This window comes from Cebus imitator, unplaced genomic scaffold (genome assembly GCF_001604975.1).
Source record: "Cebus imitator isolate Cc_AM_T3 unplaced genomic scaffold, Cebus_imitator-1.0 Scaffold15, whole genome shotgun sequence".
Lineage (NCBI taxonomy): Eukaryota > Metazoa > Chordata > Mammalia > Primates > Cebidae > Cebus > Cebus imitator.
In genome coordinates this window covers 7,052,772-7,073,806 of record NW_016107330.1, presented here as the reverse complement: position 1 = coordinate 7,073,806, position 21,035 = coordinate 7,052,772, and the positions used below count along the sequence as shown (strand labels likewise).

Genomic DNA, 21,035 nt, shown 5'->3' with positions numbered 1-21,035 from the left:
CCTCAACCCACATACCACCCGGCCTACTATTCTACCAAAGATAGTCTCTCCCTGGGACTGAGCAGAGGGTAACCCCCCAGGGTTAAATAAGCGGCCACAGCAAGAGGTAGAGGGGCAGAAGCTGAAATGAGGACAAAGATCTGACAAGTTTAAAACATGTATTTAAAATACAATTTATAAAATGCTGAATCTGCCGACTCAGGAGCCTGCGGTGCAGGGTGGGGTGGGAGTGGGCAGCCGCCCGATACACCAGCAGAGTAAGACTGCAGGGGTGCGGCCCTCCCTCCCATGCCCTTCTGTTCAGACACCCAAGGGGCTCATGTGCACCCCTGGGATCACACGACCAGAAAACAGGACCCCAGAAGTTTCTTGAGTCTCTGCTTACCAGGGAGGCTGGGTACAGCTCTGCCAGCCCATCCCTGAGCAGGGCACCCCCAGATGGGGCAGAGCAGGGTATGGCTGGGCTGGGCAGGGCAGGGCAGGGCTGGGCGGGGCAGGTGGGCTCTGGAAGGGGCTGATGGTAGCAGATAGGGTGTTGCCTCCTGCCTGCAGGTGGGGAGCACCCTGATTGAGTGGGCTGAGAAAGGCTGGTCACCAGGCCTGGACCCCCCAGCTCCTTTGGTTATAGGCTGACATCAGAGTAGTGGCTCATGGGAAGCGGTTAGCTGGAAGGTCTGAGGCCTGGCCCATAGGGTCAGGAAGGAACTGGGGGACGGGGACAGTACCGTGAAGGCAGATCAAGGGGCAGCAGCCTCAAGTTTCTGCCCCCCATCCCCCTGGGGTTTTCCAAGCCAAAGCCTGCAACTTACTTTAAAAAAGAAAAGGGAAAAAAGCACTTAGGAAAGTTATAGACAACTACCCCAAAAAAATACCCTCCCACACACAAAATCCAAACCGTTTCCTTATCTCCCTTCCGCCTCCCCCAACACAATACAGTTTCCTGTTTTCTTTCTTTTTAAAAACATTGCCTGCCACCTCTCCATTTGGGAAGCCCAGGGCATCACTGCTGGTGGGTGGTTGACAGGCACACAGTGGGCTAAGCCCATCTTTGGCCAGAGGGAGGTGGGAGGACCAGTCCCTGCCACATCCTCAATCCACAGACACTCACCAGCCACCCTTTACTTTGGCCCCCACTTGAGGGTAGTGGGGCAAAACAGGTGGTCCCAACGGCTGGGCAATGAGCACTTCTGGCCTTCCCACCTGGACTACCTTGTCCAATTGAAAGGACAGTCTCGCTTTGGGTGGGAAACCACTATTAGATGAAGGATGGACACTATAAATTTAGAATGGGGACACCTGGTTAGGGCAGTGGAATACAAAGATAGCAGCCAATCTTCTTCCTTGCCTTCTCCTGAAGGTAATCCTCCCTCTTACTGACTGAAGCTCTGGTTCCAGCTCTGCTCACAGGGAATGGCTGGCTTCACACAGGCAGAAGGCTGTGCTGTGGACTAGCTGCTAACTCAGCTGGCAGCTGGCCCTTCCTCGGAGGGGAGGAGTGGTGGGGCATGGCTTTCTGGGCCTGGCCTACCATTCCCACCGGGAACCAATGGTGGAGTGAGCCTGTGAGACTCGGCTTGCCACCTTGGCCACCACATGCTACCCTAATCACAAAACCACACCAACCGCTCCAAAACGTATCTGCTGGTCAGGAGTGGGGAGGCCGTCTGGCTGGCTGAGGGATAAGGCGCAGTGCAACGGAAGGGATCAGGAAGCCCAAGAGGAGCCAGGTCCACACAGAGCCGCTCTGGGCAGCTGCTCTCTTAGCCTCTTCCACCTCAAGGAGCCAAAGCAAACCCCTGGCTCCAGGGACAGAGGAGAAACTTCATTCCAGGCCCTCACTCTGGAAAAAGGGGTGATGGGTAGCCTAGGCCTCTGAGAAACAGTCTGTCATCAATCTTTGCAAAGCAAAGCTGTTCTTTTTCCAACTTTATTCAGAATGTTCTGCCTTCAAGGTACTGATTGCACACAGGAAATGTACCAGGTATAGTGACTGAGCTGGGGCCAGCAATGGAGATGGAGCACCGCAGACCCTTAAGGGTTCAAGCCATGCTGGAGTGGGAAAACCTATCCACCTTCTGACCATAAGAGGCAGAAGGCTTAGGGTCCCGGAGCCAGACTCTCTCCTGGTTTTCCTTGTGCTGATGGCAAAATACTAAACAAGTCTCCTCTCCTTCACTGCTAAGCCCAGGGATGCAGTCTCACTCCCTGGTACTCTGCTCTCTTCTAGAAGCAATAAGCCTGGCTGGTAGGGAACCACCCTGAGGGGTATGGGAAGGGGAAGTCTGTTCACTTGCCCTATCTCCCAAAATACTAGAGGTGGGGTTGGCACCCTCCCCAGGCTCTCTGAGCCTACAGAGCTAGCCTAGTCTCCAGGCAAGGCCCAGATGTCCTGGGACTTAGCTCGGGGAGGGAGGTATAGGCATGGGGTGCTCATCTGTCCTGGGGGCTGCAGAGCCCTGCCCCTTTTCCAGGCGGCAGTAGGAATACAGAAGCTAAGCTCACCAAAATCCTATTGGTTAATGTTTCTAGTGAATTTCCCAGAAACATTTTTAAGTAGACTACCAAACTACCCTTTCTCAATTAAAAATTCATTAAACCACTAAAACCCCTCCCATGCACTTTTTCTTGCAAATCAGATATTTGTATAAACAAATAAAAATAGGAAGAAAAAAAAAAGAAAAGATATTTTCAAATGGAACTTACTTTTTAAGTGATGAAGACATGCACTTGGGGGTAGGTGGGTGTGAGTTCTCATTTGTGTTTTGAAATCCCAAATTAATGAGCATGATAAACTGTTATTGCTGGCACTGGCTTTACCCCAAGTGGCCAAGTGGCACTGTCTGACTCTCTACTCTGAGTCCTTGGTGGGTCCCCCCAACCTTCCCCTAACCCCCACCCTTTCCCTTTCCATTGACTTGGGACAGCCCTTGTCGATGTGCCAATCACAGTGGGAAGGGGGAGAAGGGGGGAGGTCACAGTGCATGGGGTTCAAGGTCACAGTGGGCGGAGCAAGGGGGATCACAGTGCAAGTAAGTCAGGTCGTTCCCTCTGCTCAAGTTCAGCTGTCTGCCACGGCAGTGCAACCCGTGGCAGACGACCCAGGAGGCGGTGACGGCGGCGATGGTGGCATCTTTTCTTGCCTGCATTTATCTGCGCTGTTTGAAGCCTTGTGACCCATCAGGACCCAAAGGCTGTCTGATCACATTATTGGGCTGCCTGCTGTCTTCAGGTTGGGAGATCCTGGTTGGCCTGAAGGGAAGAAGAGCAGAGGAAGGCCTGAAGGAGGATATAATAGATGTCCCCCATCATTTTTTTATTTTTTATTTATTTTTGAGACAGAGTCTCATGCCATCGCCTAGGCTGCAGTGCAGTGGCATGATCTCTGCTCACTGCAACCTCCACTTCCTGCGTTCAAGTGATCCTCCTACCTCAGCCTACCAAGCAGCTGGGACTACAGGCATGTGCCACCACACATAGCTAATTTTGTAATTTTAGCAGAGATGGGGTTTCACCATGTTGGCCAGTCTGGTCTTGAACTCCTGACCTCAAGTGATCCACCTGCCTTGGCCTCCCAAAGTGCTGGGATCACAGGCGTGAGCCACTGGACCTGGCCTAGATGGCCACCATCTTAAAAATCAACTGTCCTTGTAGCTGGGGCCCAAGTCACTCTGGGTCCACAAGCCTGCTTCTTTGGGAAGCAGACTCAGGGCACCTCCAAGCTGAGAAGCCCCTGTGGGCAGCCAGGGCCAGTGGTACACGTTCACCTCTAGCAGCTACAGCACTCTTTCCCCCTGCTTGGCTGCCATCATTCACAAGGGGAGTGCTCAAGGGCCCATTTTGCCTAGAGGCAGTGACCATGGACAGCACATGCTCTGTAGAACCATTTGGAATCTCCAGAGTGTTAGGCCAAGGTAAAGAGCTGGAATCAAGAGCTCAGCAGAGGGACACATCTCCCTGCCCCCCAATTCTTCCCTCCCACTTCTCTCCAAACTATGCAGTTAACGGTTGACTCATATTACCATAGAAAACTAAAGGTTGTGTGCTGTGTCATTATAAAAAAAAAGAAAAAAGAAAGAAAAAAGAAAACCTAAAGGAAGCACACATTTTCCATTCTGGAAAGGTGAAGACTTAGAGGAGAAACAACAAAGAGAACAGGTATCTCTTCAAAATTATGAAGAGAAAGAAAGTAGGTACGCAAATTAGTTCCTCAAGTCCTAGAATACCAAGCCATGGCAGCTCCTCAAAGTTAAAAAAAGGCCATCTTAACAAATACTGTTTTATTAGGAAGTGACAAATTTACATAATGTAACCTCTAATACTGCAGAGAAAAAAATGCCAAGAGTAAAAAGGAATTTAGAAAATTCACAAAAACATCACAGTGGGCATTATGGAGACCCAGAAAATAAAATCAAAGCACCTAACCAGGTACTTTCCACTCTGCCAGCCCAGGTTCTCGACACCCTATGCTCATTTACTCACTGAATTGCACAACGCCTTGATAAGGTAGGTCCTATCATCATCCCATTTGTCAGATAAGGAAACTAAGGCCCAGAGAGGTCAAGTCATTCTAAATTAAGAAGAGGTAAGAGGCAGATTTTGACACGAGCCCATCCATGCCTTTACTCTCTAGGCAACACTGCCCCTGGTGACTACAGAGGCAGCATGCCAGCAAACGGCCACCTCCTCCCTTCAGGGCCTTCAGAGCCCTCCCCCGCCAATTTGGCACAGTGAACTAGACCCAACAGGCTGGGGTCAGCTGTAGCTGTGTGGTTCCTACCCTGACTCTGCTTGCTTCTCACTTCTCTACATGCAGCCTGGCTGCTCTCCTCCTCCTGGGTGGCCTGCGGGAGCCATCACTGGCCCGCCCTGCCAGCCACACTCACCTGTCAAGGATGGGTTTCTCCTGCTCCTCGTCCGGGCTGGCGCTGCCCAGGATCCGCTTCCGGGCCTCAGCGTACTCGGCCTCCCGCTGTGCTAGGGACTTGACCGGAAGGGCGGGCCTGCTGGTGGAGTTGGGGCTGTTGACCACACCGTTGCTGGTGGGCCTCTTGAGGATTCGGATCTGTGGAGGGGGTCCTGCGGGAAGGCTATCGTCCTGAATCACAATGGGCACTTTGGGAGGAGATTTGGATTTCCTGCTGACGAAGAGCAAACACAGCCTCACAAATCCTGCTCCTAAGGAGGCCCTGTCCATGTCCCACACCCACCCCTCATCACTTTCCTCTCCCTCCCTACTAATTCTACCCATGACTCTCTGGCCTCTGACCAGACAGCAAAATTTCCACTCCTCAAGAACGGTGTCCCAAAAAAGCAAGCTTGCCATCAGCTCTGGCAGGCCACAGGAACTGTTCCTCAGCCCTAACCCCGGGCCACGGGGGCTGGAACGCCACCTCATTCTGATACTTCCATCCCCACATTCATCACAGCCACATCAACCACCATTTGGCCCTGCAGCAAAACAGTTTGGATGTCCAGAATCCAATGACATCAGTTAAGATCCCAGCTTCCCTACACAGATCAGAGTATGACGGGCTGATGGGGTGGGAGCCTGTGAACTTGGGGGTCAGCAGTGTTCACTCTCAGCCAAATCTTCTATCACATGCTCAAACCAGTCAAACACTACAAAGGAACCCACTACACCATCTCTGCCTGGCATCAAGATATACCAAGCCACCTTCTAGTGAGAGTGACCTGTGCCTCCCAGAGACAAGCTACACCAGACAACTGAATCCTCTTGAAAAGAGCTTCTGAGGAGAGAAACCTCCCTTGCCAGGGCTCTCTGGTCTTTTGGACAGCGGCGGGGCTGGGGTGAAGGACGCTCCTAGAAACAGTGCTTGGCAACGCTCAAAAGAAAAGCATTGTCCAAGGCTGGTGGACATGTACATCAAGGTGATGTGTCCACAAGGAGAGGTGGAGTAACAAAAAACAAAGAGGGAAAACAACACAGGAAGGGAAAGAAACAAAAGCCACAGGAGGGTACCGGAACCCAGGCAGGAGTGAGCCACCAGGACCCTCCCCAGAGCCATCAACCAGCTTCTCTTCAGAACCACACAGGCCTGCTTTCAGAGCCCTGGCTGTCAGGAGGAGTCAGGATTGGAGGAACTGAGCAGCTGCCAGGGTGAACGGAAACAAGTCCTGGGTAGGACAGGAATGGTATGGGAAGGGGACTGTTACCCAGGGTTAGTGTGGTTGCTGAGATGAGCAGACAGACAAAGGAGTCAGCAATCTGATCAAAGAGGCAGGGAGTCAGGAAAACTAGCTGGTGAGCACATCACCCCAGAGTTTCCAGGGGGAATAACTGTGCAGCCCAGTAAGCAAATCCAGAGAGGTCCTATCCTCCCTCCTGTCCCTTGCACCTATGAAAAACAAACAGGTTCCCTAAGCCCAAAAGCAGAAAGCTGAAGTCACCTTTCACCTACTCTGGAAACACCCTCCTCTGTTGTCTAGCTGGAGAACAAAGCTATTTTTAAAGGTTTTTTCAAGAACTTCCTAGAATGTTTTCTTCCAGGATACCCTCATAATACCCTAAACCACCAATTCACTGGGGGACCCAGAGAAATCATCTGCCCAAACTCCTCATGCCACAGAGAAAGAAACTGACGTCCACAGCAGGGAAACAACCTGCCCCTACACCTCAGAGCAACTGGGGCACAGCCAGGCCTAAAACTCAAGTCTTTCAGCTTGCCACTTCCTCACACAGGGAGCCCACGAAGGTCGGAGGCAGGGTAACACCCCAGCCTCACTCCTAAAGCCTCAAGCCACCATGTCCTAGTCTCCAACTTGGAGGGAAGGGTTTGCCGCCCCAGAGCCTGACCTGCTAGGACCTGCTCAACCTAACGGCCAGCTAGAGAACACCACTGACTGTCCAGCTCTCAAACCAGAGAGCATGAGCCCTCAGACCAGACAGCAGCCTTACCTCTCTTTTTGTGTGATCTTCAGTTTTTTTTCCAACCGTCTGTCTATTTCCTAGAGGAAAAAAATGTATATAAAAAGAGGAAAAATATCTCTCTCAAATAAAAACTTAGGTCTTTATTTTTGTAGCTAAGGGCAGTGTCCTTTCTCTATCCAGGGACATGACTGTGTCCTTCAACATAATAAATGTGGACTAGATTCTGGGGTTTGGGGACCTGATACCCTCTGCAGGTCCATCTCCCTTCTAGCCCCTTGGCCGCCACGATAGTTCTAAACCTCATTGTTCAGCTGGGTTCTTTTGCATAGCCTCCAACTAGTTTTCTGACCTCCAATCTGTCCTTCAAAGAGACACTCACATCAACTTCTAAACATAAATTTGGGAACGCTTACTCTATTTGATGAAATAAAGGGTCGGCCAAAACAAAAAACAAACAAACAAACAAAAACCACAAAAGAAAACATAAATCTGATCATGTCACTTCCCTACTTTAAACCCTTCAGTTGCTTGCAGACCTAGTCTAAGCTTCTGAGCGTGCCTTAGCCAAACCTTCTTTTCCCTTCTGTCTCTGTTTTGTTAACACTAGCCCCCAGAACCCAGCATGCTATTCCCCATGCCTGCAACGTCCTCTCCCCTTGCAAACTCCCATTTATCCTGCACAACCTAGCTTGGATGTCTACCTCTCCTTTGTAAAGTCTTCTCTGATCCCACCAGCAAGGTTCATCACCTGGTCCTCAAGGATAAACTCTCCCTTTTATATTCCTTTATGGTCACATCTATCTAATATTCTAGTTATCTATTTTTTACTGTTATGGACTTGAACTCTCTGTGATTGGCATGTACCAAAAGGCCTGGAGTAAAACCTGTGCCTTATGTTTGTGGTTTTGGAGGTCCATGGTCTACAGGTGAACATCGGGGTCCTGAGGAAGAGACAGGAACCCTGAGAGTACAGCAAGGATTTTGCTCAGAAACAGAGTATGACAGGTCTTGATTAAAACAACGCCACCATTTTAGAGAAAAGCAGAGAGAAGAAAGAGGCTGAGAAGGAGTAGCAGGTGGAACTGCCTTCCAACATGCCCTAGCCTCATCTCTTCAAGCCCTGAGCAGGATATCGGACTCAGGGCAGTCTACCCCTCAGGCCATCAGCATCAGCATGCCTGTGGCACCTCCACACACTTGTGTGAGCATCTATATCCTGGACAGGGGTGCGGGGAGAAGCCATGCGCAGAACAAAGACCAAACCCCCAGGCTGCCCGGCTGCCCTACTGCTTTTCTCAGAAGAAGTCTCACTCCCTCAGCCATCCTCAGTGAGGGCAAGATCAACTAGCTCTAATGGAGATGGAAGAAACTGTATGAAAAATCATGTGCTTTTCTGGAGAGAAGATCTCTAACAGTGGTTCTCAACCAGATAAGATTCTGTCCCTCAGGAGACACTGGACAATGTTAAGCCATTTTTGGTTGTCACTGTCAGAAGATGCTAAATGTCCTACAGTGCACAGGACAGCCCCACACAAATAACTATTTAACCCCAAAAGTCGACAGTGCTAAGTTTGGGCATCCTTAATTTATTAGACATGAATTTTTCAAAGGAGTCCATCACTTGCAAAATGTAAAGAACCACAGCCATAGTGAAGAGGCTGTGAAATTTGGTGAGATCTGCCCCATGGCCCAGTGTGTGGGCCATTTTCTTTTTTTTAAACACGGGGTTTCACCATGTTGGTCAGGCTGGTCTTGAACTCCCGACCTCAGGTGATCTGCCCGTCTTGGCCTCCAAAGTGCTTGGATTACAGGCGTGAGCCACCGCGCCCGGCCTGCGTAGGCCATTTTCATGAGTGCTCTGTATGTTCTGAAAATAACTATTCTTCAGTTGATGGGTGCAGTTCAAGCTGTCTAGCTATATTGTTCCAATCGTGTAAATTCTTACTGACTCATTTTATCTACTGACCATGTAAAGAATTAAGAATTATTGGCCAGGCACAGTGACAGTGGTCTACGCCTGTAATCCCAACACTTTGGGAGGCTCAGGCAGGTGGATCACTTGAGGTCAGGAGTTTGAGACCAGCTTGGCTAACATGGTGAAAACCTGTTCCTACTAAAAAATATAATCAGCCAGGCGTGGTGGTGCACACATGTAATCCCAGTTACTAGGGAGGCTGCAGTGAGCCAAGATCACACCACTGCACTCCAGCCTGGGTGACAGAGTAAGACTCCATCTCAAAAAAAATAAAAGGCTCATTCTTCTTAGTCTTTCTAGTAATTTAAACAGTTTATCATTAATGACATGATCTTCTCTGCCTTATAACATATTGTTTAATATTAATAAAGTTGGCCAGCTTTCTTTTGGTCAATATTTCCTAGAACATATCTTCTTACCTTTCCATGTCCTTATTGATAAACAATAGGAACTAGGTTAACCACATGAAGCTAGATTTAAATCTAGTTTAACACTGACACCTATTATAATTGGTACTGATTTGTGTTTAAAATATATTTGGCTGGGTGTGGTAGCTCAAGCCTGTAATCCCAGCACTTTGACTTTGGGAGGCTGAGGTGGGTGGATCACTTGAGGTCAGGAGTTGAAGACCAGCCTGGTCAGCAAGGCAAAATCCCGACTCTACTAAAAGTACAAAAATTAGCCTGGCGCGGTGGCAGGTGCGTATAATCCCAGCTACTCTCCTGGGGCAGGAGAATCTCTTGACCCAGGAGGCGGAGGTTGCAGTGAGCCGAGATCATAGTATTGCACTCCAGCCTGGCAACACAGCAAGACTGACTCAAAACATAAAAAAAAAAATAGGCCAGGCGCGGTGGCTCAAGCCTGTAATACCAGCACTTTGGGAGGCTGAGGCGGGTGGATCACGAGGTCAAGAGATCGAGACCATCCTGGTCAACATGGTGAAACCCCGTCTCTACTAAAGATACAAAAAAACTAGCTGGGCATGGTGGTGCATGCCTGTAATCCCAGCTACTCAAGAGGCTGAGGCAGGAGAATTGCCTGAACCCAGGAGGCGGAGGTTGCGGTGAGCCGAGATCGCGCCATTGCACTCCAGCCTGGGTAACATGAGTGAAACTCCGTCTCAAAAAAAAATTTTTTTTTAAATAAATAAATAAAAATTTTAAAAATAAATAAATAAATAAATAATAAATAAAATATATTAACAACTTAGTGTATTCTGAGGCACCATCAAGTCTCTGGAGGGGCCAGGAAGGCACTGAAATGGAAACCTCTCACTCCAGCTTGGAACATAGTTGGTGCCAAAGAATGCTGAATGACTGAATGGAAAAGGTACACCGATATAATAGGAGAACAACCTGGATGTTTTCTGTGAACTGACAAACACAGACACACAGAATCTATGCCTACTGCGTAATCTGTCCTGAAAATGACTGTATTGATTGAATTTTATTAATTGTATTAATACCAGTGTTATTACCTGAGTAAATACTACAGCTCACATTAGTCTAATTTCCATTACCTTTTTGTTTTTTTGAGACGGAGTCTCACTCTATTGCCTAGGCTGGAGTGTAGTGGCATGATCTCACCTCACTGCAACCTCTGCCTCCCAGGTTCAAACGATTCTCCTGCCTCAGTGTCCTGAGGAGCTGGGACTACAGACACGCACCACCATACCCGGCTAATTTTTTGTATTTCTAGTAGAGACTGGGTTTCACCGTGTTAGCCAGGATGGTCTCGACCTCCTGACCTCATGATCCGCCCGCCTTGGCCTCCCAAAGTGCTGGGATTACAGGCATGGCCCACCACGCCCAGCCATGCCTATTACCTTTTAAGGGCTTTTCACAAATAACTTCATGTTTTTAAAGTTTCATACTGCTACAAAACTGCCTATCCAAGTTCTCCATCATAAACAGAGCCTTGATAGCTGTAAAATTTAGATGCCTTTGAGGGCTGAGACCAAATGCCTTCACAGGCCAGGCAAGTGGCCAAACTCCACTTGCAGGGAGCATACCTGGGAAGTGAAGGGGCTGCAGGGCACCAAAGAGCAGCTGCCCTGCCTAATGACGGCTAACAAGCCTTGGCGGACAGGGCCAGACCCAGTTCAGAAGAAACCAAATTAATAGTTTTATGGCAATGCACTGAATTTTTCAACTTCACTATGTGAACTTTCATATCGCTGTGAAAGCTAAATAAGGCAGAGAGAGAAATGGGCCTCACATATTAGAGCTGAATTTGAGAAGTCCCATCCCGGTTTACTCTGAGGAAAGCAAACTGCTTCCTTCTTCCTCTAGGGCTTAAGGAAGACGGACAATCTGCCCAGTTCCAGCACAAGGAGCCTGGGTGGAAAAAGCCTTTCAAGAGGACATCCTAGGCCATGTCTGAGTAAACATGCCTCTGTCCCCAAACTAGAACATGGCTAGCATACTTGGCATGTAGTATCATACTAATGGTTTTTAAAATAATGCCTTTTATCAATATTATGTATTTATTATGGCTGTCAACATTCTTTCCCAAACATTCATTTTCTGTTCACACCAGCCCTATTTGGTAGACAAAGTAGCTTTTATCCTTCTGTCAGATGAGGGTTAGGGAACTTACCCAAGGTCACAGGCAGTAAACCATAGATGCAGCCCTAGAATTCACCTTTTGAGGCTCCCATGCTGAATACCACCCTCCCCTGACAATTGCTCAAATCCCTGGCAATGCTGGTATAAACCATTAGACACTGGCCATCTCTGTCATCTCCCCCAATTCCACACTGTTCCCTGGCATGCCAATAACTACAACCCTCATCCAACTCCACTGTGAAAGGCAGAAGGGCTCTATCAGAGCTGGAGAGGGATTCTTCCTTAAGATTACGGAATGGGATGGAAACCCAAGCAGCTTTGGTGGAAAGTGGATCCTGGTCCTCTTCAGATGGCCAGCTGGATGCCAGCATGCTCAGAGCTGCCCAAGCAGGACAGGGAGGCTCTGCCAGCAGCTGGAGGCGGCATCATATCTCCCTCTGGAGTCTGTCCAGGTATCATGAGTCAGTCCATTCTCTTCTCAGACAAGGCCTTGCAATCAATCTGCTCTCAACTCGTGCTCTGAAAAGCTGGACCGAGTCAAAACTTTCCTACAGGGTGCATTACAAGGAAAATGCATGACTCCCCCAGAGATGCAATAGCCCAATGGAATTAAACAAACAGGCCTTAGAACTTGTGTGGGGAAGCATCTAGATGCAGGCCTGAAATAAGGAATCATATTACCTAAGGGCACCCTCTCTTTTGACAAGGATGCAGAGTCTTGCCCAAGGTCTAGGCTCCTGTGATAGAGGCCTGACCTCAATCGCTAGTGGAAGAAAACTGTAAGCTCTGTGACTGCTGTGAAAGGCAAGCGCGAGGGCACAAGCACACCACAGGACGGTGGCTAGGAAAGGCTGATTTCCTATGGCTCCTCCTCCTGGAAAGGCTCTTCATTTTTCACCAAGAAGCACTGAGCAGCCTACAGAAGAGCTGTCATTCTGTGTTCTGGGTCCAAATCCTAAGCAAAAGATCTGTTATTGCCAAACCTAGATATCACTTGTCCTGTGGGGCTACACATCTCCAGAAATGAGACACAAGCTTCCTGGTCTCAGAGAACAAGCAAAGCCAGAAGGAGAGTGGAGGCAGGAAATCATGAAGAAGCACCGTGGGGAGGAAGGTGGTTCTTGAGAGGGCTGGTCCTTTAGGGGAGGTAAAGGGCAAGCTACAACTACAAGGTGAATGGGATCAGATGTCAACATTTGCAAATTTAACTCACCATTCGAGGAAGCTCAGCTTCACTGGCTGCTGACGCCCTTAACCTTGCTATGAATGTGCTTGTGTGAGCCTCTGGCTGAAAAGTTGGGGTATGGGACCTAGGAGTACAATGGGGATAAGATCATTCCCAAGAAGGAGAGCAGGGAAGGGGTCACCTCAAACAACCTAATTTGTTACTGTCACAAGCTATAAAAGGATCTAGGCGCAAGATGACAGGGATGTGTCTGCAAGGTGAGGCAGATTACAATGGCAGGTTTACTCCTGTAACATTAGGAGTTCAATGAAAAAGGAAAAAAGAAAGGTGAGAAGGGGAGAGGAGAAAAAGAAATAGGCCATTCTGGATCTTAGTGTAAAGCACAGCAAGTGTAAGCACGATTACAGTTGTACTTCCTCAGATATGAATGTTTACAAAACAGCCTGGGTGATGATGCTCTGGGGGACTGATTCAAACTAGCCAAGCAGGAGACAAAGTGAACAAACCCACACCTGTTACACTACAAGAGTCAGAGGGGGTGTCTCCACCTTTTCAGTGCCTGATCTGCTGCTACCCACTCCCCAAGGCCAGCAGGCCTCCCCATTCTGTGCCTCAATATCCAAGCCCGAAGAGTATACTGTCCTGCTCCATCATAGGACCCCCTCTCTCTGATAACTGGAATCCTCTGGTCTCCAGTGTCACCAACATGACTCCCAAGAAACAGAGCAATCTTGTATTGAACACAGATCTAAAAGGGCCCTTGCTTTGTACTCTGAATTAGAAAATAATCTTTTATTGGTGACAAAGTTACCATTTAAGTAACTTTCCACAAATGATTTGTCTTTCTCCACTAGTTTCCATTTCAGAAGATGACATTTCCAATTTTCCCCTCAAATTCAAGGAATAACAACTGGCCTTGAGCTCCCTATGAATCATTGCCCCACAGGGGCCTCTGGTCTCATCCTGAATCGGGGCACACAAGTCTACAAGTAGACATGGAGCCTGGAGAGGACAGCAGGATTTCTCCCAGAAGCAGAGCCCCACAGGCTGTGAGTAACAAAAAGCCACCATTTTGGAAAAAAGCAAAGAGAAGAAAGAAGGGGTAGCAGGCAGGACTACCTTCCAACATGTTCCAGCCCTGAACATGCCCCACAGCAGGCCAAGGCCCATGCTGGGCCTCATGTCTTGAAGCCTTGGGAAGGATACTGGTGCCCACATCCTCTGGCTACAGGGTCTCCTGGCAGACCAGTCTCCCCAGCAAGGGGTCTTATTTCCCATATGGATAGGATTCTGAATCCTCCTGTGTAGGCCCCAATTTCACTGGGGAATACAACCAAAGAATTCACAGGCAGAAGCAATCTACAACAGCAAAATCTGGTCTAAAACTATCAGATAAAAAGGTCTCCCACCTCACTAACCATTTCTTTCTTTTTTTTTTTTTTTCCAAACTGGGTCTTGCTCTGTCACACAGACTGGAGTGCAGTGGCATGATTGTGGCTAACTGCAGCCTCAATCTCCTGAGCTCAAGCAATCCTCCTGCATCAGCCTCCAGAGTTGCTGGGAATGTAGGTGCACACAACCACGTGGGGCTAATTTTTTTTTTTTTTTTTTTTTTTGTGGAAACAGGGTTTTGCTGTGTTCTCCAGGCTGGTCTTGAACTCTGGGCTCAAATGATCCTCCCACTTCACTATCCCAAAGTACTGGGATTATGTGTGAGACACTGTGCCCAGCCACTAGCCATTTCAAGTCCAGATGTGCAATCCATGGACTTCTCCAAACAACCTCCATATTGATTTGTTTAATTCTGTTTCATATCTGCCATGTTTCTCTGTCAACAAGGCAGTGACAGTGTCCTGCCCTGTTAGGACTAGGACTGGCCACCTCCAATGCTCCTGTAATTATTCCACTTCCCCTGATTAACTCCAGAGAGTGACGCACCCAAAGTCCTATCACCCCAGGTTTGATTCTACAGGAATGCGTCACATATTTTTTGTTTGTCTGTTTAGATGGAGTCTCACTCTGTTGCCAGGCTAAAGTGCAGTGGCACAATCTCGGCTCACTGCAACCTCCGCCTCCAGGGTTCAAGTGATTCTCCTGTCTCAGCCACCCGAACAGCTGGGATTACAGGCGCCTACCACCATGCCCAGCTAATTTTTGCATTTTTACTAGAGATAGGGTTTCACCATGTTGGCCAGGATGGTCTCGATCTCCTAATCTTATAATCCGCCCACCTCGGCCTCCCGAAGTGGTGGGATTACAGGCGTGAGACACCTCGCCTGGCCGCTTCACTTATCTTTAAACAAGTCACATATTTTAAAATGATGACCATGTTACAACGATACTATTTTTGATATACTGAGTTAAATTAAAAATATTACAATTGATTTCATCTGTTTCTTTGTACTTTTACAATGTGGTTTCCAGAAAATACAAAATTAAGGCTGGAGGCAGTTTGGGAGGCTGAGAGAGGAGAATTGCTTAAAACCAGGAGTGAGACCAGCCAGGACAAGAGAGTAAGACCTCAACTCTACAAAAAGTAAAAAATGAGTCAGGCATGGTGGCACACACCTATAGTCCCAGCTACTTAGGAGGCTAAGGCAGGGGACTGCTCAAGAGTTTGAGGCAGCAGTGAGCTATGAATGTGCCACTGCACTCCAGCCTGGGTGACAGAGTGGACCCCCATCTCAAAAGACAAGAAAAAAAAAAAAGGAAAGAAGAGGGCTGGGAGAGGTGGCTTATACCTGTAATTCCAGCACTTTGGGAGGCCGAGGCGGGCAGATCACCTGAGGTCAGGAGTTTGAGACCAGCCTGGCCAACGTGGTGAAACCCCGTCTCTACTAAAAATACAAAAATGAGCCAGGCGTGGTGGCAGGCGCCTGTAGTCCCAGCTACTTGGGAGGCTGAGGCAGGAGAATCACTAGAACCTGGGAGGCGGAGGATACACTGGGCTAAGATTGCACCACTACACTCCAGCATGGTTGACAGAGTGAAACGCCATCTCAAAAATAATTAAAAGAGATCACTATCTCTCTATGTTGCTCAGGTTGGTCTCAAACTCCTGCCCTCAAGTAATCCTCCTGTCTCAGCCTCCTGAGTAGATGGGACTACAGGTGCATACCACTTTGCCTGGCTCTGACCATTTTTTGTAAGATGGCAACTCCACCACTTTCTATGACACGTAATCTGTTTTAGTTTTCTTCACTGAGTGTGTATATAAAACACTTGTTGTATATTGTCCATCTTTCCCCAGGAGAAAGCATTATGAGAGCAGAAACTTCATTCAATGCATTTGTCCAGTGTCTAAAATAGTATCCAACACATGAATTAAAAAACAATCACCAGCCTGGCCAACATGGTGAAACCCTGTCTTTACTAAAAATTCAAAAAATTAGCAGGATGTGGTGGCGGACGCCTGTAACCCTAGCTACTTGGGAGGCTGAGGATGGAGAGTCGCTTGAATCCGAGAGGCAGAGGTTGCAGTGAGCCAAGACTGCCTCTGAACTCCAGCCTGGGTGACAGAGCAAGACTCTGTCCCCCCACCAAAAAAAAAAAAAACACTAATGAAATAGGATTTTATAGATACACCTCAGCTTTACAAATAAAGAGGAATCAATTCAGATTAGTTACATAATTTGACCATGGTTCCACAGCTAGTATGAAGTAGAGCCAGAATTTGAACTAGATCTATCTGGATCCAGGGAAGTGACACTATCCACATTCAAAATAAAAGCTAAGGCTCCTTAGGCATTTCTTAGCAAAAAACAGGTACTATGCCCTCCCTTTACCACCTCTAACCTTCGCTACAATCTGTGGGGCATCCATCAGCCTTGCTGCAAACTCAGATTTGCCTATGGTCACACAACTAGTAAGTGATAAAACTCAACCTAAATCTCAAGAGGAGGAAGCACAAAAGTTCAGAAGAGTGGCAGGCAGGTAGCATCAGGAACTAATAAAGAAAGATAAGGAGATCTGGTGCAGTGGTTCACACCTGTAATCTCAGCAGTTTGGGAGGCCAAGGAGGGTGGATCACCTGAGGGAGTTCGAGACCAGCCTGGCCAAATGGCAAAACCTCCTCTCTACTAAAAATACAAAACTTAGTTGGGTGTGGTGGCCCGTGCCTGTAATTCCAGCTGCTCGGGAGGCTGAGGCAGAAGAACTCCTTGAACCTGGGAGGCGGAGGTTGTAGTGAGCCAAGGCTGCGCCACTGCACTCCATCCTGGGCAAAAAAGGAAGACTCAGTCTCAGAAAAAAAAAAAAAATTAGGATAAGGGCTGACAGATAACACCATCCCACCGGCTGCTACACCTCAGGTCAGGTCAGTGAAAGCCCTGGTTTCTCAGGCCAATAGCAGTAACAGACAAAAACAGCTGACTCCCAAGGCCCAGAACTCAAAACTATAAAGAAGTTGCCAAAAGCACAGTGGCTCACACCTGTAATCCCAACACTCTGGGAGTCTGAGGTGGGCAGATCACCTGAGGTCAGGAGTTCAAGACCAGATTGGCCAACATGGCGAAACCCCATCTCTACTACAAATTCAAAAAACAGCCAGGTGTCACGGTGGCAGGCACCTGTAATCCCAGCTACTCAGGAGGCTGAGGCAGGAGAATTTGTTTGAACCTGGAAGGCAGAGGTTGCAGTGAGCTGATCACACCAACTGCATGCCAGCCTGGGGGACAGAGCAAGACTCTGTCTCAAAAAAAAAAAAAAAAAAAAGTAGTTGCCATAATTCTTCAGCAGCAACCAGGCCTAGCAGTTTAGACGTATCCCAGTCAAGAAAGCCTCAGAAACTTGGTAGATGCCATCTTGAGACAAAGTATTGAGTGCCTCTTCAAAGGGTCTCCACGCGGCAGGGATACATCCAGCCCTATACCTGAAAGTAATGGGATAGGCAGCCATAATGAGGAAGAGTCTTGCTCTGGAAATAAAATGGGGTCAAATCTAATGGGACTCCCACTTTCTCTGTGTTTTTGTAAATCCTTCTCCCTTTTGGTTTTCGTACAACACTAAGAAAAACAACTCTCACAAGAGAATATATTTGTCCTTGGGGCAGCAAGAAAGTGACCCTTCAGCCAGTCTTAGGAACTCTGAACCCAAACTGGATAGAGAGGCTACACTGTGAGTGGCTGGAAAGAACAATGCCTTCACACTCAGAGCAATGACACTCTCTGCTCCAATATCCACCTGTGAATGACGCTTTACTAAGTATTTTAACTCTCACTAATCGGCAAGGCAAATTCTATTAATTCAGTTTTACAAATTAGGAGAACAATATGGACAGAAGGGTAGGTAGCGATTTGCCCAAAAATCAGATCAGGCATTTAAATCCCAGTCTTTTGACCAATTGCCATTGATGGAGAAAAGTAGACTGTTAACTGGCAGAGGGACACTATCGTTTCTTGCTACCTTTTACAATGACAGCAAGGCCAAAGGAAGTATCAGGCATTACTGACTTTAGAGGATGGAACAAAGACACTATTACCCTCATCCACTAGATTTCAGTTCAATACCCAAGTATGCGCTCATCAAAGCCCAGTTAGAATCACCAGCACTCAGCAGGGGCCGCAAACACAATGCCTCCAAGGCCAGATGGCTAAAGTAGGCAGAATGGAGTACATGAGGTAACAACAGGAAAAGGGAGATTGCAGGAGAGATCAAAGGAGAGGACAGCAGAGAGCAGTCAAGACCTGCTAAAGGCATTCAAGTTCAACATTAACCCCATCTCAAAAAAAAAAAAAAAATCCTGCCGGCTGGGTGCAGTGACTCAGGGACCTGTACTCCCAGCTACTCAGGATGAGGCTGAGGCAGGAGGATCGACTGAAGCCACGAGTTCCAGATCAGTCTGGGTGACAAGGTGAGACCACTAGCGCCTCCACCTAAAAATCCAAAGCAACAATTTTTTTTTTGGAAACGAAGTCTCACTCTGTCGCCCAGGCTGGATTGCAGTGGCACAATCTCAGCTTAGAGCAACCTCCGCCTCCCAGGGTCTAGTAATTCTCCTGCCTCAACTTCCCAAATAGGTGAGATTACAGGCACCTGCCACGGCATCCTACTGATTTTTGTATTTTCAGTAGAGACGGAGTTTCGCCAGGCTGGCCTGGAACTCCTGACCTCAAGTGATCTGCCCATCTCAGCCTCCCAAAATGCTGGGATTACAGGAATGAGCCAACACCAGGCCCAACAATTATTTATATTATCTTTTTCTACTTGGCCAAATGTTGAAAAGTTATTTCTTATTTATGATCAAGATTTTAACCAGCATCTCACTTGCAGTCACCGTTCTCAGTATTACAACTGACAGCAGGATTATCACTTGGCTCACTGAGTTCAAATTTCTCAGAGATTCGAAGTTTATGAGCTCATCCAGGCTACAGAGGCAGGAGGTCAATCCAGGTGAAAACAAAAGAAAGGCTTCAAAAGAACTAGTAAGTAAGCATCCTAAAGCACTTAACTAGTTAATTATCAGCTGAGAATCAAATGTAAACAAACTTCTCCAAAGAAGGTCCCTAAGAGTATGGGCTCAGGCCAGTAAGGCCTAACAGCCACAGCTGGACTGACCACATCATCTCCTCCAGGGACCAGGAATAATAGCACCTACACCTCAGAAAGGTCACTGAGAATGAATGTAAAAAGGCACTCTGCCTCGGCTGTAGACAGTCATATAACATAGATCTTAGAAGCTCTTCCAAAAAGAGCCCGAGGGACTTGGGAGCTTCCCATAGGCTCAGTGCTTGTTCACCAGTGAGATGAGCAACTAGATAGCAGAAACACTACTGACATATGGAAGTTCATAAATGTTTTTATAAGCTAGGGAGGGCAGAGCATGTGGGCTGGGAATTGTTCTCAAGGTCAGTGAAGAGTGGTGACAGTCCTGACCTTTCCAGACTCAAGTCATACTTTCTTTCCTTCTATTCAATCTTACCTAATTACCCTGGCCCCTGAAGAATGCAATTTTAACTGTACATATTTATTATTCCTTTTAGAAAGGAATGACTGTTATTTCCTGTGTTCCTTTTATAAGGGAAAGAGTTTGTTGGGGGAAGGGGCTGGCTTACTGTGAGGGACATTTTGAAGTGTCTCACCATCAGGGACAAGATTGTCTGTCTCGGACCGGGTGCGGTGGCTCACACCTGTAATCCTAACACTTTGGATGGACTAGGTGGGCAGACTGCCTGGCTCAGGAGTTCAAGAACAGCCTGGGCAACATGGTAAAACTGTCTCTACTAAAATACAAAACATTAGCTGGGCATGGTGGCATGTGCCTGTAGTCCCAGCTGCTTGGAAAGCTGAGGCATGAGAATTGCTTGAATCTGGGAGGCAGAAGTTCAGTGAGCAGAAATGCACTACAGCACTCCAGCCTGGGCGATAGAGAAACCCTCCTTATATTAAAAAAAAAAAAAAAATCTGTCTCCATACAGACTATTGGGGTTTGTTGCTAATTTCTGTGCAGCATGGTTTTTAGGTTTTTTTGTTTGTTTGTTTTTTGAGATGAAGTCTTGCTCTGTCACCCAGACTGGAGTGCAGTGGCACTCTCATCTCACTGCAACCTCCGCCTCCCAGGTTCAAGCTATTCTCCTGCCTCAGCCTCCTGAGTAGGTAGGACTACAGGGGCACACCACCATGCCTGGCTAATTTTGTGTATTATTAGTAGAGACAGGGTTTCACAATATTGGCCAGGATGGTTTTGAACTCCTGACCTCGTGATCCATCTGCCTCAGCCTCCCATAAGTGCTGGCATTATAGGCCTAAGCCACTGTTCCTGGCTGGGGCATGTTTTTAACCTTAACACCCTGCACAGAGCTAGATGTTAAAGAGAAAGATGCTTGGTAGGAGCAAACAGTTTTAAGAAAAACACTCTTCAAGAAAAGAAATCTCTATGGTTACTACTTAAAATTGTTATTTTATTTTATACTTTGGCCACAGATTTAAGCAGCTAAACTCAATCTCCTGCTAGGAAACCATCAAGTCAGTAGTGGTCCTGACAGAACACACCTTGTGGAGGCAAGCTACCTGATCCAGCCAGAAACTGATGCTAGCCGTTGGGGGCCCACAGCAGTGGAGAGGTGAAAACTGAAAAGGGCTGGCCCCTGGAATGTTTTGAGTCATCAGACCTAGACAACAGCGACTTTTCTCTGCAGGATTGTACCAACAGTTTTAGAAAGATGAGCTAAATCCTCTCCTGCCATAGAAGTAAAAACAAGAAGGCCTGTGATTGCTGGAATTTCCAGCTATGGCAACCACGGCAGCTCTCCTGATACCCAGAGCACGCTGGGAACAGGCCCTCCATGCAGCCAATGAAAAGGGCTGGCCGGGCGCGGTGGCTCAAGCCTGTAATCCCAGCACTTTGGGAGGCGAAGGCGGGTGGATCACGAGGTCAAGAGATCGAGACCATCCTGGTCAACATGGTGAAACCCCGTCTCT

At 47.8% G+C, this 21,035-nt stretch overlaps 1 protein-coding gene across 8 annotated transcripts in view; it reads right to left on the bottom strand.

Moving 5' to 3' along the window:
• Positions 1 to 141: 141 nt before the first annotated feature.
• Positions 142 to 21,035, bottom strand: part of SZRD1 (SUZ RNA binding domain containing 1) — a 27,683-nt gene continuing 6,789 nt past the window's right edge. The window contains exons 2-5 of one of the 8 annotated variants that reach the window (XM_017505295.2): positions 12,645 to 12,741; positions 6,917 to 6,966; positions 4,884 to 5,138; positions 142 to 3,249 (exon numbers count right to left, since the gene is read on the bottom strand). In XM_017505295.2, coding sequence (XP_017360784.1) covers positions 3,147 to 3,249; positions 4,884 to 5,138; positions 6,917 to 6,966; positions 12,645 to 12,741 — 505 coding nt within the window. In that variant the 3' untranslated portion in view covers positions 142 to 3,146. Of the gene's footprint in view, positions 3,277 to 4,883; positions 5,139 to 6,916; positions 6,967 to 12,644; positions 12,742 to 21,035 lie in introns of all 8 variants that reach the window. The other 7 variants (XM_017505302.2, XM_017505312.2, XM_017505328.2 and 4 more) reach the window with 7 other exon arrangements.